Raw genomic sequence first — 17,938 nt, 5'->3', positions numbered from 1 at the left:
GGTTTCTGCAGCCACAGAGGAGAGGGATGGACGGAGACGGGCGATGTTTTTCAGGTGGAAGAAGGCTGTCTTTGTGATCTGTTTAGTGTATTTGTCGAAGGAGAGGGTTTGGTCAAAGATGATGCCAAGATTCCGGATGTGAGGGGAGGTGGACACTGGGAAACCGTCGATGTTGAGGGCAAAGTTATGGGTGGACTTGGTGAGCGTTTTTGGGCCAATGATGATTATTTCAGATTTATCACAGTTAAGTTTGAGGAAGTTGATTTGAAGCCAGGATTTTATTTCAGTGATGCAGTTTGTCAGGATAGAGTGGGTGGCGGTGGAGATGGACTTGGTGGAGATGAAAAGCTGGATGTCATCGGCGAAGCAGTGGAATTGGAGACCATGACGGCGGATTAAGTGACCGAGGGGGGACAGGTAAAGGATAAAGAGGAGGGGGCCAAGAACTGAACCTTGGGGGACACCTTGGGGGAGGGGAGCAGTGGGGGATTTGCAGTTATTGATGGAGATGAACTGACGTCTGTCGGAGAGGTATGATTTAATCCAAGAGAGGGCAGTGCCGGTAATGTTAAAGGTGGTTTCAAGTCGGGTGAGGAGGATGGTGTGATCGATGGTGTCAAAGGCAGCGCTGAGGTCGAGGAGGATGAGAATGTTGAGGTTGCCAGCATCAGAGGAGAGGAGAAGGTCGTTGGTGATTTTGAGGAGAGCAGTTTCAGTACTGTGGTTGGACCGGAATCCGGATTGGAATGTTTCATACAGGTTATTGGCAGAGAGGTGATGCTTGAGTTGAGTGGCTACAGCGCGTTCCAAAACCTTTGACAGAAAGGGTAGGTTGGAGATGGGTCTGAAGTTATTTAGGGTGTCAGGGTTTAGTCCAGGTTTTTTCAGAATGGGGGTAACAGTAGCAATTTTGAGGGATGGTGGGACGATGCCTGTAGACAGGGAGGAGTTTATTGTTGCAATGATAAGTGGAGAAAGAGCAGGAAGGGAGGCCTTGACAAAGCTGGAGGGGATGGGGTCAAGAGTGCAGGTGGCAGTTTTCATTCCGATGAGGAGTTCAGAGAGGTCAGTAGGGGAGACTGGGGAGAATTGAGACAGGGGATGGCAGGATAAGGGGGGGCAGGTGGTTTGAGGGGGAGCGGGTGCGGCGGTGGTCAAGCTGTTGTAGATGTTTTCAATTTTGCGTTGGAAGAATGAAAGGAAGGAGATGCAGTTGTCTATTGTGAATGACTGGGTGGTGGTGTTCAGGGGGCTGAGGAGTTTGTTTATTGTAGAGAAGAGTGCTTTTGGGTTTCCGGAGCCAGAGTGGATAATTTGAGAGTAGTAGGCGGAGCGGGCGCGGGAGAGGGCATCTTTATAGTGTTGTATGTGGTCCTTGTAGGCCTGGGAGTGAACTGTGAGACCTGTTTTATTGCGGAGTCTTTCAAGTTGGCGAGCACGAGTTTTCATTAGGCGGAGCTCAGGGGTAAACCAGGGAGCAGAATGGGTGAAAGAAACTGTTTTGGTTTTTATAGGCGCAATTTGGTCAAGGCAGGAAGAGAGAGTGTGGTTGTAGTAGTCAGTGAGGTCAGAAGGGGTGTGGAGGTCAACGAAGGGAGAAGTGGACATTTTTTCAGAGAGGGTCGATGAGAATGAGGCAGGTGAAAAAGCGTTTAGCTTACGGAAGTTGATAGTGCGATAATGCCTTGGTGCTGGGGTGGGGATGTTGATGGTCAGAGTGATGGCTAGGTGGTCAGAGAGAGTGAGGTCGGAGCCAGAGAGATGGTGCAAAATTAGTCCAGTAGAGCAGACAAGGTCCAAAATGTGACCACGGTTATGGGTAGGAAAGTTGACATGTTGAGTGAGGTTAAAGCAGGTGAGTAAATCAGTGAAGTCAGTGGTTAGCGTGGAGTCAGTGGAGTCCATGTGGATATTGAAATCACCAAGGAGGAGGATTGAGGGGGAGAGGGAACATAGCTGGGTCAGAAAGTAGGAGAAGTCAGACAGGAATGATGGGTGTGGTTTGGGAGGGCGGTAGACAACAGCCATGACTGACTGTGTGTGACCAGAGAGTTTAAAAGCCAGGTGTTCAAATGATGGAGCAGATGAGATGGAGATGAGGTTGGTCTTGATGTCTTGTCGGTGAATAACGGCAATTCCACCACCTCGGCCCTCCGAGCGTGGTTTATTGATGTAAGAATATCCATTGGGTGTGGTGAGGTTGAGCGTGTAGTAGTCCAGTGGTTGTTGCCAGGTCTCAGTGAGACAGAGAAAGTCCAGTTTATTTTCCAGGATGTAGTCGTTCAGGATGAGGCATTTGTTGTTGAGGGACCGGGTATTGAACAGGGTGAGCTTGATGTTGTTTTGTACGGCGGGTATGAATCCAGGTGATTTGGCCAGGGTTCGCAGACAGGAGGTGCGATTTTGTGCGTTGTTGTGACCAGGTGTGTTGGGACGATGAGTGGGAGTGCGCTGAGCCGACCAGAGGATGGGGATGGAGTGACCTGATTGTAAATAAACAAACTTACGACCGGAGCCACGGTGAATGTACCTGGGTCGACGCAGGAGTCCATTCGATCTGATTGCAGAGATGCATGATGGGGTGGAGCGGGTTTTAAGCAGGAGAAGCCTTGCGGCAGAGTACCGCAGAGCCATGCCAGGCAGGAGCGAAGGCAAAGCGAGCACGCGGCCAAGGGTGAGGAGGCGAAACAATCGACACAACCAACGGGAGTGGGCCCGAGGAAACAGCGATGGAGACGAGCAGGTGAAGCCCGGAGCAGCAGAGCAGAGCCGGGACCGCGCAGAGGAAGACTCAATGGCCATAAATCCGCCACGACCACCAGGAAAGCAAGACACGGACAATGGTCCAGTCAGAGAAGCGGCGAGCAAACGACGCCAGCGTCCTCTCACGACCGGACCGGAAAACGGAAGTGGTTGTTTAAAGAAGAAGAAGTTGTTTAAAGAAGTTAAAACTTTAAAGAAGTTGTTTCTCGATAATGCAGCAAGAGTACAACCTCATTGTTTCGCTTTGCGTGTACAACTTAACTACTGAAGCCTGAATCGAAATCTACTTACAAATAAAACTGACAAACAATTCTGTATTTTAAATGCTGCAAAGTGCAAAGTGCAAAGTGCAAAGGATTCTGTCTTTTCAGGTTATCATATGCAAATATGTGGATCACAGAGAGTTTGGAGGCGGAGTACACAACCTGATGTTCAGCTATTGGATGGATAAAATGTGGGCGTGTATGATTCCTGATCCGACTTCACCCATAAAACGACTCAATTCGCACCATAACGTTCAGTCACATTGGGCTTATTGAGATATCGGTTCTTCTCTACAAATCATGTCGGGACGTGGTAAAGGTGGTGGAAAGGCTCGCGCTAAGGCAAAGACTCGTTCTTCCCGTGCTGGGCTGCAGTTTCCCGTGGGTCGTGTCCACAGACATCTTCGCAAAGGCAACTACGCCAAGCGCGTCGGTGCCGGCGCTCCCGTATATCTGGCGGCTGTGCTCGAGTACTTGTCTGCAGAGATCCTGGAGCTCGCCGGTAACGCTGCAAGAGATAACAAGAAATCGCGCATCATCCCGCGTCATTTGCAGCTCGCCATCCGCAACGATGAGGAGCTGAACAAACTGCTGGGCGGGGTGACGATCGCGCAAGGTGGTGTACTGCCGAACATCCAGGCCGTGCTGCTCCCCAAGAAAAGCCAGGGCAAGTAAACGGCTCCGCCTCACAAGAGTTCTTCAGCTCTCCCACAACGGCTCTTTTCAGAGCCACTCAAACCTTTCCGAAAGCAGTTTCAACGATACACGATCCGTGTTTTGCACAAAACTCTGCTGTGTGTTGAAAAACCTTAAACGGTCCTTTCTTGTTGACTTTACACTTCAAAAGCACATGCACACGCGCAATAATTATGAACCTTGCATTTACTACACATGCATCTTGTCATCACAAAAGCCCCAATCATTGTCCGTCTAATCGTGTAGATATTATAGTATTTTGACGATACAAAGTAGTAGGATAGTTTGATATAAAAGAGTGAGTTTGTTCAAGGGAAGAGGACAATTGGGTGAACAAGCTGCAAACAAATGAAATGAAAGAGCAAGAACGGGAAGGTTGGGGTGAAACAGAAAAGGAACAAAACCAACCAGCAACGAGCAAATGCAAAAGGGCTTACAGAGGAGGAGGGGGGATAGAGGAGGACGGGGGAGTTGAGACTCACAATAACTTAGAAAAACGGGTGCTTAGGGTCATAAAATGTACCTCTGCATTGGCATTTTTCAGTCTTTATTAACTGAAAGTTTTGATGAAAAATTTATTCTGACAGATTTGCATTCACAAACAATGGGATGTTTTGGGGTTCTGGAAGCGCCAGTTTTATAAGGGGAACAGTTTCCGCCATTTCACACCGAAAAGAGAAGGAATACGAGAATCCAAAAACAAGTGCAGTATTGTACAAACAACGCGTCTCGCCTCGCGGCCGATGTTATTGTGACGGGAGAAGCGGACGTGGTAGAAATCAACGTCGGCATTCGGAAACGATGAGAAGTGTTCTTTCGTTTCCGTTTGTTTCTCGCATCACTTTGAGCTCAATATTTTTTTTTATTTTTTTTGTACACTGAATCGAGGCTCGTGAAAGAGCTAACATTTATTTCACAAACAAATCAACCAGACAAACAAAATATATAAAAAGGGGGAGCAGAAGACAAGATGGGGAGAGAAGGGGAAGCACACAAACACAACATTTGAGAGCAGGGACATCGGGAGATCTGTGGGAGGGCTTGGGAAGGGGGGAGGGGTGGGAGACGCATAAACCACAAAGACACTGCAAGGACTTCCAGGAAGGAAGTTGGTATTTTTTAAAAAAGTGAATCTGGGGTGAAATTAGCAGGGGTAGAAAAGTTCAAGGTTTTGAATGGGGGAAAATAAGAGATGGTGGTGAACAGCTGTTTTAAAGACCTGTCGGGAGGAGTGGGATTGAAGAGAGTGAGGGAGTTTGTTCCAGAGGCGGGAGAAAAGAGGAATGAAGGCGTGAAGGTGAGAAGAGAGTCTTGATTTTGGCAGTTTAACCATAAGAGGGTTGCAGGCAGATCTTGTGCGACCTGCAGGAATATTTGGGGGACAGAGCCCAGAGAGAGCTGGGGGAGCAAGGCCAGAGAGGAGTCGGTAGAAGACAGAAAGACCACCAACCTGCCCGCAGTGAGTACACTACTCACAATAAGTTAGGGATATTGGCAGGTGCTTCGGTGTGGTTGATTTTGTGTATTAATTATGTTGAAAAAAGTTGTTGGTCCTAATTCTATGGTTATTAATGAGTTTGACAAAACACAGCATTCTTGATTTCAATACCCTAACCCTAACCCCTATATTAAAATAAACTCACTCCCACAATATCCCTAACTTATTGTGAGTGGTGTCAATGAAAGGCCCTCGGAAGTAGCTTCATTGCGAGAGATTCCAATGATTCTGAAAGCTTTGGTTTCAACAGCGTGAAGCCGAGCTCGGTGTGAGGCAGGAGCACTGGCCCAGAGGGGAGAACAGTATTCCATTGAGCTGCGGATGAAAACCTTGTTTGTGGTGAGGAGCTCAGGTGTGCCAAGGAAGGACTTCGCACGATGGAGGATGCCCAGTCGGCGACTGGCTTTGGAGGCCATATTTGAAATGTGGTTTTCCCAGGAAAGATCATGGCAGATAGTGAGACCCAAAAGCTTGAGTGACAGAACTTCTTGGAGAGGATTATTCAGAAAGTGGATGGGAGGGTTGTCCAGTCGGTCTTTTCGGAGAGACATAGTAAGAGTGTCCTCATCGACGAGTTCACGGCAAAGGGGTGTACCAAGCACGAGGATCAGCTCCAATACATGATCCAGGTGGCACAGGATCATCGGCGAGCATACCCAAAGACAGCAAACAAGAAGGACCTTCACTGGAAAATGCAAAAATTCAATCCATCCTAAACAACGTGCATTAACAAAATGTATTTTTATAAATATAAAACATGAATTATGTCTTCATATGCTGTAATGTTTTAAATTTTAAGAGTGTTAATCCACACATAGTTTTCATGGAGTTATTTCCCCTGAAAATAATCATTACTGGGAAACCAATCCCAGAATATATGTCGTTGGTGATGTACAAACTTTGTAGTGGATGCGCGACCCTTAAATAAATGGCTACTCAAACGAAAATGTATCTGTGGTGTTTTCTCTATCAGTGGCTAAATTGCAAAAGCGAGCGAAAGAAATGGACCACCTTCAGGTTTTTTTTCCCTTATGCAGTGACACACCCTATATATACATACATATATATATATATATATATATATATATATATATATTGTTGCGGATATGGGATTTGGCCTCCATCCATATCCGCTTGTAAATATTCCCCTATTTCCCCAATACTTCCCAACTATCCCCAATCCCCCATTCCCTAGTCCCATTGTCTGTAAACAACACTCTGTAGCCCCGACCTTCCCCTATTTCCCCCATTAAATGTCGCATCCAGGTTCACCGCATCTCACGTAGACAACTATAGGACATCTTGCTAGTTATTCTTAGTCTATGTCAGTTAAGGACTCGTTTCCATTAATTCTGACTCTTCGTTGCACCAGAATGTGATTGTATGGCACCGTTAGAAAGTTTAGGACCTCCCAATATCTCCCCGCAGCTCTTCCTCATGGTACAACAACAACTACAACAACAGCGGCGGCGGCGCGGGGAGTGTGCGTCCTCACTCCGGCTTGGTTAGCCGCCATTGAACATGTGCTCCGACGGGGTTACCACGCAGGGGCTCGCTGTCAGCTCCTCGTCAAGGGCGGAGCCCGGTAACCCCCCGCACCCAATGGAAGCGGCGGACCGATTCCATCTGGGGCGGAGACAACGAGCCGAGGGCGTGTCACTCCCCGCTGGACATGCGCAGGAAGAGGGAGGTGACGTCAGATGCGCCCACACCACAGAGAGAGAAGACGCCACCTCCAAGCGCTGAATACCTCCCCGCATCTCTGGACTGGACCGAGCTGTATCCTGTCCCTGAGCCAAGGTGCACCTTGAGCTATCGACTGCCTGCCCTTCCTTGCCATCAATCCCTGTGTAAGTCAGTCTTGTCCCGTTTGTCTGTGGTCTGTCGGGGATAAGATAAGACTGTGTCTAAGTGCCCATCTTTTCTGTGCTTTACCTCTTACCGTGTAATCTACCCGTTTCTGCATCACCCATTATATCCTCCTCCGGAGGTCTTGAGAACTGTACCCCCTTGTGTCGTTTCATTAATCCCAGCCGTTGTGTCCTTTCCTTCATTGATTTAGCATAGCGCGATTTGGCCAACGTTCGAGTGGAATCGGGCGGGATAGGGTTCTAATCGGGGAGTAACTGTGCGGACGCGGTAATACCAAACCGCTCGGTAAACTAACATCTAAAACCGCGTCTGTAACAATTGGTGTCGAGGAGTGAGATTGGACCCGAAGCGCGCTTCACGCGCTCGAAATTATAACGGCGAAATTTGATTTTGTTTTACAAAAATAAAAACCCGAATTTTGAAAGTCGCGCTATGGCGGATCAAGACGGCTGGGTTCCGGTAGAGGAGAGTGAGGCAGGGTCGATCCAGGACCAAATTGAGGGACAAGAGGAGAGCGAAGCAGTGAGGGCGGCAGGTTCGCAAAAGGGCGTCGAGGTTACGGGCGCGCAAAATGGCGCCTCGCACATGGCCACGGCGACCGCGCCCGCGACCGTAGCAGCGCCGTTAGTGGATTCGAACCTTTTTTTTCCTGCAAATGAGGGCCCTTATGGGACAAATGGGAGACCAAATTGGAGGTTTGAAAAACAGTATAGAGGCTCAGGGTGAGCGATTGGAGGGCCAAATGGGGTCCAATAGCGAGAAATTGAGGGAGGACATGGGGGCCCAGATCGGAGGGTTAGGGAGTAGAATAGAGGGATTAGGAAACAAATTTGAGGGATTAGACAATAGATTAGGGGAAATACAGGAGGGGTTAATGGGGGTAGAAAACAGAATGGCCGCTCAAGAGAATCAAATGGAAGGGATGCAAAAGGGGTTGGAGGGGTTAGAAAACAGTATGGAAGGCAAATTGAGGGACATGAGTGACCAAGCGGAAAGGGAAGTTAAACAAATGGGGCAGCAGATAGAGGGGGTCAGAATGGGGGTAGAAACGAAATTGGATGCTCACAGGGAGGAAATGGAGCAGATGAGGGTGGCATCTGGGCAGGAGATGCAGGTGATGGGAGAAGAGATCAGAAGAGGTGTGAGTGAGGAGGTCGGAGGAGTGCGCGAGGAGGTGAGGCACTGTAAGGAGCGCATGGAGAAGGAGGTGAGAAAGGGGACTGTAAAATTGCAAGGTGGTATAGAGGAGTTGACGCTGGGAGTAGAACAACTGACAGTGGGACAAAAGGAGTTGGGGGACCAGGTAAAGAAGAACACAGCGGTAATAGAGGGTTTAAAATCGACACAGAAGGAGATGAAAAAGGACGTAGGGGTAATTAAAAAAGAGTGTCAGACGGTACATGAGGACCTAACGAGGAAAATGGACAAGGTGGTAGAGGTGATGGAGGTTAAAGAGCGGGAGGTGCGGGAGCACATAGAAAAAAATAAAGTGGAGTTAGAGGAAGAACTTAAAGGGGCGCACGAGGAGATGAAGGAGGTGAAGCAGAAATTAGAAGAAGTGGAAGAAGGGGTGAGCGAAATTAAGAAGCGACGGAGAGAGGATAAGAAAGAGATAAAGGAGGAAGTAAAAGAATTGGTCCAAAGTCTGTGTTCGGATCGTGATGATGTGCTCATTAACCGGATGAGGGATTCGTAGGTGATGGAGGAGAAGCGAAGAGAAAGAGGACCCGGTGTAAGTGGTGACCAATATGGTCGTGCATATGATGCGCCAGGTGATTTAATAAGTTTAGGGGTCGAGATAGACCCGGATATTCGTGAGAGGCCAAGAGTGAGGTGTATGGCTGGTCCGGAGGGTATGGAACGTGAGGTGCGAGGTGTGGGTGAGCAAGGTTGTGGTGGTATGGAATGGATAGCGGGTTGCGGAAGTGTGACCCATGCATCGACACCAACAGGGGTAGTTGTTAGAGGGACAGGGGAGGCACGAGAGCCCCTTGGGGGTAATGTACTGTGGGGGCCCGGCCGGTTCGGCCCCGCGCTGACCCCGCAAGGGGCGACGCACGGGGTCCGGCAGGCGGGCAACGACTCGCATACGAGGTGGTCCCACAATGTCCCACTCGCGCCGTATGATGGCAAGAGTGATCTACGCGCGTACCTGGCACAGTTTGACTGTGTGTGTAAGGGCAACGGTTGGGGTGAGGACGAAGGTGGAGTACACCTGGTGGCCGCATTGCGCGGCGCGGCGGCGGAGGTGCTGACGGCATTACCAGCGGGTGCTCTCACCCTGCCAGCCCTCCGCGACGCCCTAATTAATCGATTCGGCATTGAACAGCAGAGCGAGCTTGTTAAAGCTCAGCTCGCGCTGCGAAAACGCAAGCCCCAGGAAGCCATCGGGGAACTTGCCCACGACATTCGCCGCGCAGTGGGGATCGCACATGCTAGCATGGCAGCGGATTCCCGGGAAAGCCTGGCGCTGGACCATTTTATCCAGGCCCTCCCGGATATTGAGCTCCGGCAACAGCTCGCCATGTGGCGCCCGCAGACTCTGAGCCAGGCGGCTGACGCTGCGGCCCGTTGGGAAGCAGCGAGGCCCCTGGCCCGGGGGAGCGAGCGTCACGCAATGGCGGTCCGCCAGGTGGGACCCCCGATGGAGGGCGGACCCCTTAGGGGGCCCGCCCCCGACGTGAGTCCTGACCTGGCGGGCATGGTCCGGAGGCTGGTGGACCAGCGCCTGGCGGGACCTGGACCATGGCAGGCGGCCCCGGAGGTGGCCCGCGGTGGACCACGAGCGGGTAATCCAATTCGGACCTACAGGGGAGGAAATTTGGAATTCCGGAGACAAGCACCTTATCAGGTGAGGTGCTATACTTGCAACCGTCTGGGTCACCTGGCGCGGCACTGTCGAGCCACGCGCCGGGATGATCCCCGGCGGTTGAGGTCCTCAACTCCGCCCAGGGGGGAGCGGGTTAGCCGACCCCAGACACCCCCCCGCCAGACCCCGGGAAACTAGAAGGTGTCGGGCACGTAGGGCGGTGTTCGGCAGAAGAGGATGGAGGAGAGCCCTCATTGACGCGACAGGTCATTTATTGTGGCCAAATTGGAACCGGTAGCCTGACAATCAGGTGCAAAATTGCCGGCGTGGGGGTAGACGCCGTAGTGGACACAGGAGCTAGCGCCACGATCATCAGCCCTGTGGTCCTTGATTCGAGCGCAGGTGGCTGGGATAAGATCCAGCGCCTGCAAAATTATAGTTTGCAACTTGCTACCGGGGTAACGGCCCCGATCATAGGGCGTGGTTCTGTGACCCTCAAGTTAGGGTCGGTAAGGAGGGAGATAGATGTTTGGGTGGCGGAGGTGTGCGACCCATGTTTAATAGGGTTGGATTTGTTGACTGCCAGCGGTTGTAAAATCGACTTGTGCCGGGGGATCCTGCAGGTGGGAGTAGAAGAGCTGCCGTTAGGGGAGTGAGCACGGCCGAGAGAGCGGAGCTGGAGGCTTCCGAGGCCGTGACCATTCCCCCAAGGGCCGAGGCGATAGTGCCGGCCCGGTGGGCAGCTCACCCAACATGGCAGGAGTCCTGCGGCCTGGTCGAACCGGTGGCAGCGCAGTCCATACCGGGTTTAATCGTGGGACGCACCCTTGTAAAAACGGACGGACCGGTAGTGGCCGTCCGAGTAATAAATATAAGTACAGAACCACGCACTATAGTAAGGGGCACGAGGGTAGCTGGCTGCACCCCAGTTGAGGAAGTCGCGACAGTGAGGGGCGAGAACGTCCAGCCGAGCTGGCCCCGGGGGGAGCCTTCAATAAGAAGTAGGAATTGGCCCGATCCCATTTGCGAGATGGTAAATCGTAGTAGCGTAGAGTTGGGAGGTACCCAGAGGGAGGCCTTACACAAACTGGTTGGGTCCCATTTGGACCTCTTCTCCCTGTCCACCGAGGATATTGGACGTACGGGCCTGGTGAAACATCAGATCCACACCGGTGAGGCCCGGCCTATTCGTCAGGCCGCCCGACGGCTCCCTTGGAGCAAGAGGGCGGAAGCTGACGAGCAGGTTGAAAAAATGCTCGACGCAGGCGTGATCGAGCCCTCGGGAAGTCCTTGGATGTCACCAGTTGTGCTGGTCAAAAAGAAGGATGGGACCACGCGGTTCTGCGTGGACTATCGCCAGCTAAACAACGTGACACTCAAGGACTCATATCCCCTGCCAAGGATTGATGACACCCTCGATGCCGTTGCGGGCTCAAATTGGTTCTCAACTTTGGACCTCAAGAGTGGGTATTGGCAGGTGGAGATGGATAGGGCAGGGAAGGAGAAAACGGCATTCTCCACAGGTAAGGGACTGTATCAGTTTACTGTGATGCCGTTTGGTTTGTGTAACGCCCCCGCCACCTTTGAAAGATTGATGGAACATGTACTAGGCGGCATGCCATGGCAATCATGCCTGGTGTACCTGGATGACGTCCTAGTACATGCCAAAACGTTCCCCCAGGCAGTAGCTAATTTGGACCAGGTGTTCAGGTGCCTCAGACAGGCAGGGTTGAAGCTGAACCCGAGTAAGTGCACCTTGTTTGCCAAGGAGGTGGCCTATTTAGGCCACGTCATCAGTTGCGAGGGGGTAAAAACGGACCCAGACAAAATTAAAGCGGTAGAGGAGTGGCCCGCACCACGTACCATCAAAGAGGTGCGGGGATTTTTGGGACTCTGCTCCTACTACCGGCGCTTTGTGGCGAAATTTGCGGAGTTGGCCCGTCCCCTCCACCGGCTTACGGAGAAGGGGACGCGATTTAATTGGACACGGGAGAGCCACGAGGCCTTCCAAAAATTGAAGGGGTGTCTAACATCCGCACCCCTTCTAGCTTACCCCACTAGCAACGGGGCATTTACCCTGGACACGGATGCGAGCCAGGAAGGATTGGGCGCAGTTTTGTCTCAGACACAGGAGGGCGTGTAGAGAGTGATTGGTTACTATAGTCGGGCCTTAAGTAGGCCCGAGCGAAATTATTGTGTCACTCGCAAAGAGTTATTGGCTATGCTGGCTGCCATGAACCATTTCCACCCGTACTTGTACGGGCGGAAATTTTTGGTTAGAACTGACCATTCCTCCTTGCAATGGCTCCTTCGGTTCAAGGAACCAGAGGGCCAAATTGCAAGGTGGTTGGAAAAGTTGCAGCAGTACGATTTTGATGTGGCCCATAGGGCCGGGAAGGCCCATGGTAATGCGGACGCACTCTCTCGGCGTCCTTGTCTGGGGGAAAACTGCAAATTTTGTGCGAGACACGAGGAGAGGGAACAATTGGGCGATTCGGACCCGACCCTCGTTGTCCGGGCAACCCGGGTGAGAGGGCCAATTTTGCCACTAACCGCAGATGAGGAATTCGGAACTTTGGCATGGAGCACGGCCCAGCAGGAGGATCCTGTCCTGGGGCCAGTGTTCAATTGGGTCAAATTGGGGCAAAGACCAAAGGGGGAAGAGGTCACCCCCCTCGGGGCGCAAACAAAGGCGTATTGGGCTCAGTGGAAAACCCTGGAATTGAAGGATAACATCTTGTATCGCAAGTGGGTGGAGGTTCCCTCTGATAAAACTTCCTGGCTGGTGGTAGTCCCAAATAAATTTAAGACCGATATATTGCAACAGGTGCATGGTACCCGCCCCGGCGGCCATTTGGGCAGGACAAAGACGACATCGCAGGTACGCCGGAGGTTTTATTGGGTGAATATGGGGCGCGACATACAGGACTGGTGTCGGAGATGCGATGCCTGTACTGCCAAAAAGGGACCAGCACGGAGGATGAGGGCCCCCCTTCAATTACACCAGGTGGGGGCCCCCCTAGAGCGGGTGGCCATGGATATCCTAGGCCCACTACCCCGCACCCGCCTAGGTAATAAGTACATCCTCGTTGTGATGGACTACTTCACCAAGTGGCCGGAGGCCTACGCCCTCCCCAACCAAGAAGCAGGGGTGGTAGCGCAGGCCTTCGTGGAAGGATTTGTGTGCCGGCATGGGATTCCACAGGAGTTGCACACCGACCAGGGACGAAATTTTGAGAGCAAATTGCTAAAAGATGTGTGCAGTCTCCTGTCAATTCGGAAAACAAGAACAACGCCTTTAAGACCTCAATCTGACGGGATGGTGGAGAGATTCAACCGAACTCTAATCCAACAACTGGCACTGTTCACCGCCACCCGTCAGGATGACTGGGACGAACATCTCCCTTATTTGCTCATGGCCTACCGAACCAGCCAGCACGGGGCCACCGCATGCAGTCCAGCGTTGCTTATGTATGGGCGGGAGTTACGGGCTCCCGCCGACTTGCTATGCGGTCCCGTGCCAGACACAGTGGTTAACCCGCCGAGGGAGGGGTACGCACGTCACCTAGAGGAAGGCATGGAGCTAGTCCATGCCTTCGCCCGCCGCCAACTCCATCTGGCGGGGGAAAAGATGAAGCGCAGGTACGACCACCGGAGCCAGGGGAGTCAGTACACTCCGGGGATGAAGATTTGGTTCTTCAATCCCCGGAGGAGGAAGGGTAGGTGCCCGAAACTCACCTCTCCCTGGCAAGGCCCGGGGGTCGTCCTGTCGCAAGTCTGTGACGTGGTAGTAAAAATCAAAATGGGGCCACGAGCCCTCCCTCGGATCATCCACGCCGACCGGATAAGGCCTTACACCGGCGAGCAGGCGCCCCCGTGGATTGCCTCGGCTTTAGATGCCGAGGCGGGACCCAGTACCTCTGAATAAGGGGGGGCTTATTAGTGCCAGAGGACTGGGGGATTGATGAGCGATGGGCCCGGTGGGTAAGGGTGGCATCCCTGCCACCCTTCCCATAGGTGGGGCAAATGCGCACTAGCTTATGGGGTTGATGGCAGTGAAAACTAGCCCGGGTGGGTTAGGATATATCGTGTGTAGGGATCTAGCGAAGATGACATTAGGTAACGTTAAGTTTAGTTAGTGACTGATACCTGTAGTGGGGACGCAGGTAGATTAGTGTGGATGATAATGACGTGGGAGCGCAATAGTTTAAAGGGACGACTGGGAAGCGCAAGTTTCAGAGGGGAGTAGTTAGATGAGATGATGCCGTGCTGTGTGAGAACTGGACAGGTGTATGGAGCAGTGTATGAGTAGTGAGTGTTGTGGATCAGCGCGAATGCGCTTGAGGAGAGAAGGGTGCAGGTGGCACCAGGTGTGAGAGCACAGGTGTGCAAGTAAAGGTGGTGTGGAGAGAGTTGGAGTAAGTGGTACGGAGTGGTGTGCATGGTGCGAAGGTGTGGATGGGTAAAGAGTGGACCCCTTTTCACGAGTACCCGGGGAGGGTAGTTTAAAGAATAGTTAGAAGGTATAGGTAAATTGTGGTTGGATATTGGCATTTGTGGTGCGGTTGCAGAATGGTATTGTGGATGGGTGCATTAGTGTTGTGGAAATGGCTGGGCGTGTAGCCTGTTAGTGTGTGTAGTTGGTTTGGGCACTCCACCACTGTGAGGATGTCGGCCAGGTGAGGCCGCAGGTGGGCTCTGGGAGCCGTTAGTGTCAGTGGGTGCCTGAGGATCCCGGGTGTGGATCGGGCAGCCCGTGCCAGAGAGGGCACTGAGGGGGTGAGAGTGCGAGAGGGCCTTCCCCAGTTAGTTAGGTTAGGGTGAGGAGCAGGTAAGCTCGGGTGGCAACTACAGTGGTGGAGGTGTGCAGGTGGGTAGACCTGCTGGGAGAGCTACACGTCACAGCCCAGAAATTGTGCGAGAGCACCGAGTGTTGAATCGGGGGAGTGAGACCCCAAATTGAGAAGCACCACAGTTTGGTCAATGGGAATTGGTTTTTAGAACCCATAGTGTAAGTTGGCCAATGGATTGGCAGGGAAAGACCCCGGGTAATGTAAAGTTGTTAAAGTCATTTAGGAAATAGTTAGGATTGACGAACCTGTCGCACCATACGCAGCCACTTACCTGAGGTGATGATGATGACTCCACACCTGTGTTCCTTTGTTCTGTGTTGCAGGAAATAAGAATTGCTGTGTGGATTTGTGAGACGCATCACGACGTGGATGAGACATTGGGGTGATTCCATCTCTCCCTCCTTAGGAGGGACTGATGATGAATTGGAGATGGCAAATTTTGATGGGAGTTGGAAATGGCAAATTTGATTGGTTAGGAGGGAGAGAAGACGAATTTGGTTTATGGGAGGAACGGGGAAGACAGTAGGGACGTCTGTTGATTTGTAAAGTAGATGTTTATGGGTAGTGTTGTGTTTTGTGGATACAGTAAGGGGTAAGGGAGGGGCAATGTAGGTTACCTGGTGGGGGGGGGGGGGCATACGGTAGGAACGTACCTGTCTCACCTGGTTCCCATGTGCCCCCAGTGTGCATTACCTTGTATTGCGTGCACTTTTGCGCCCTTACCACCTTACTCACTTGTCTCCTTCTTTTGTCTCCCACCTCCGAGGATCTGGCTTTGGGGCAGAGAGAGAGGAGAGAGAGGTGCTGGCTCTGCAGTTGTGGGCCTGTACTTTCGCTGCTTGCTGCCTGGATCGATACACCATATGGACCGCAATTTTTGTGGCCGCCCACCATGGACCGCAGTTCTCTTGCGGGCAAGCACCACCCGTTGATGGACCTATGGGTCAACGTGGCACCTATGCCATACAGGTGAACCACTTTTAGTTGGCCCCCCTGACGGCCACAATTTAGAAATGGACGCGGTTGGCGCCTTTCTTTATTTTTGAAGGAAGCCAGAACACCAAGTGGGCTCCAAGGCAAGACCAGCGGAAGTACATCGGCCGGCTGCGACACCACCGGTGATTATTGAACACTTTATTGGTGCACCGGATGGTGCTGACTGTATGAATAAGGGTGGTGCTTTTGGTGCTTGGATGGGGTGCTCTGGACATTATTAAAGGCCGTAGGGCCACAGGGCACTCGTGGGTTGGTGTATCGATGCTGGCATGCGTGCTCTCTCTCTATGCATAACATCTGCATGTGTTCCTCCAAAAACAGGTCCTGGATCGTAGTGTAAATATCAGTGTAGTCTTGTATAAATGATGCTCCCTACCGGCTGTATGTTTAGTTTGAGGATTCTTTCCGCGATTCGGTTATCCTGTGGGTGTGTTTCTGTGAGAAGGGTGCAACGTCGCAGGGGGACATATTTACTCAATTGTGAACATCTGTAAAACTGTCGCACTCAGGGTTGAGTTAATAGTAGAGGGAACTACATCTGAGTGCCACACTAACGTAGGTAAAGATTTATCGGGTCGGGCCGCCCCGAGGTAGAGAAGGGTGCAATGTTGCGGATATGGGATTTGGCCTCCATCCATATCCGCTTGTAAATATTCCCCTATTTCCCCAATACTTCCCAACTATCCCCAATCCCCCATTCCCTAGTCCCATTGTCTGTAAACAACACTCTGTAGCCCCGACCTTCCCCTATTTCCCCCATTAAATGTCGCATCCAGGTTCACCGCATCTCACGTAGACAACTATAGGACATCTTGCTAGTTATTCTTAGTCTATGTCAGTTAAGGACTCGTTTCCATTAATTCTGACTCTTCGTTGCACCAGAATGTGATTGTATGGCACCGTTAGAAAGTTTAGGACCTCCCAATACCTCCCCGCAGCTCTTCCTCATGGTACAACAACAACTACAACAACAGCGGCGGCGGCGCGGGGAGTGTGCGTCCTCACTCCGGCTTGGTTAGCCGCCATTGAACATGTGCTCTGACGGGGTTACCACGCAGGGGCTCGCTGTCAGCTCCTCGTCAAGGGCGGAGCCCGGTAACCCCCCGCACCCAATGGAAGCGGCGGACCGATTCCATCTGGGGCGGAGACAACGAGCCGAGGGCGTGTCACTCCCCGCTGGACATGCGCAGGAAGAGGGAGGTGACGTCAGATGCGCCCACACCACGGAGAGAGAAGACGCCACCTCCAAGCGCTGAATACCTCCCCGCATCTCTGGACTGGACCGAGCTGTATCCTGTCCCTGAGCCAAGGTGCACCTTGAGCTATCGACTGCCTGCCCTTCCTTGCCATCAATCCCTGTGTAAGTCAGTCTTGTCCCGTTTGTCTGTGGTCTGTCGGGGATAAGATAAGACTGTGTCTAAGTGCCCATCTTTTCTGTGCTTTACCTCTTACCGTGTAATCTACCCGTTTCTGCATCACCCATTATATCCTCCTCCGGAGGTCTTGAGAACTGTACCCCCTTGTGTCGTTTCATTAATCCCAGCCGTTGTGTCCTTTCCTTCATTGATTTAGCATAGCGCGATTTGGCCAACGTTCGAGTGGAATCGGGCGGGATAAGGTTCTAATCGGGGAGTAACTGTGCGGACGCGGTAATACCAAACCGCTCGGTAAACTAACATCTAAAACCGCGTCTGTAACAATATATATATATATATATATATATATATATATATATATATTGTTACGGACGCGGTTAAAGATGTTATTTTTACCGAGCGGTGGTGTAACCGCGACCGAACAGTTATTCCCCGACTAATACCCGATTTTCCCCAAACTTTGGCCGGATCGCGCCACCGCTATTCAATCGGGAAAACTCTAAAGCGACCGAATACAAAGAGGAAGAAGACGTACAGAAGAGGAATTGGATTTATTATTTACACATATAAGTAGGAAGAAAGCAGTCACGTTTATTTACAGACAAGATTAGATACACAGTGCAACGCTAGCTTACCTACAGTCTTAATTAACCCAGGGACAGAACAAACAAGGACAGACTTACGCGGGGAATGATGATAGGACTGGCGGGAGATGGAGGGATTGCGGGATAGGGAGGTCCAACTGGTCCTGCAACCGATCGACTCGTTGGGCAGCCGCCGCCCCTTCGCGGCCCTGCTCCAAACTGCGGTCC

The 17,938-nt window shown here is 51.8% G+C and overlaps 1 protein-coding gene across 1 annotated transcript; it reads left to right on the top strand.

Annotated features, from left to right (window-relative positions):
- Nucleotides 1–3,325: 3,325 nt before the first annotated feature.
- Nucleotides 3,326–4,083, top strand: LOC137424849 (histone H2A-like). Its single transcript, XM_068112713.2, has one exon. It carries the CDS (start codon nt 3,327–3,329, stop codon nt 3,699–3,701), a length of 375 nt encoding a protein of 124 aa, XP_067968814.2. The 5' UTR covers nt 3,326; the 3' UTR covers nt 3,702–4,083.
- Nucleotides 4,084–17,938: the final 13,855 nt, after the last annotated feature.

This window comes from Myxine glutinosa, chromosome 4, assembly GCF_964187855.1.
Source record: "Myxine glutinosa chromosome 4, kmMyxGlut1.1, whole genome shotgun sequence".
Classification (NCBI taxonomy): Eukaryota; Metazoa; Chordata; class Myxini; order Myxiniformes; family Myxinidae; genus Myxine; species Myxine glutinosa.
The sequence above is the reverse complement of the archived record's forward strand: the minus strand, read 5'-3'. Positions and strand labels throughout refer to the sequence as shown.

What these genes read in the sequence shown, in the direction of transcription:
- LOC137424849 (XM_068112713.2), top strand. Translation starts at nt 3,327, where the DNA reads ATGTCGGGACGTGGTAAAGGTGGTGGAAAGGCTCGCGCTAAGGCAAAG.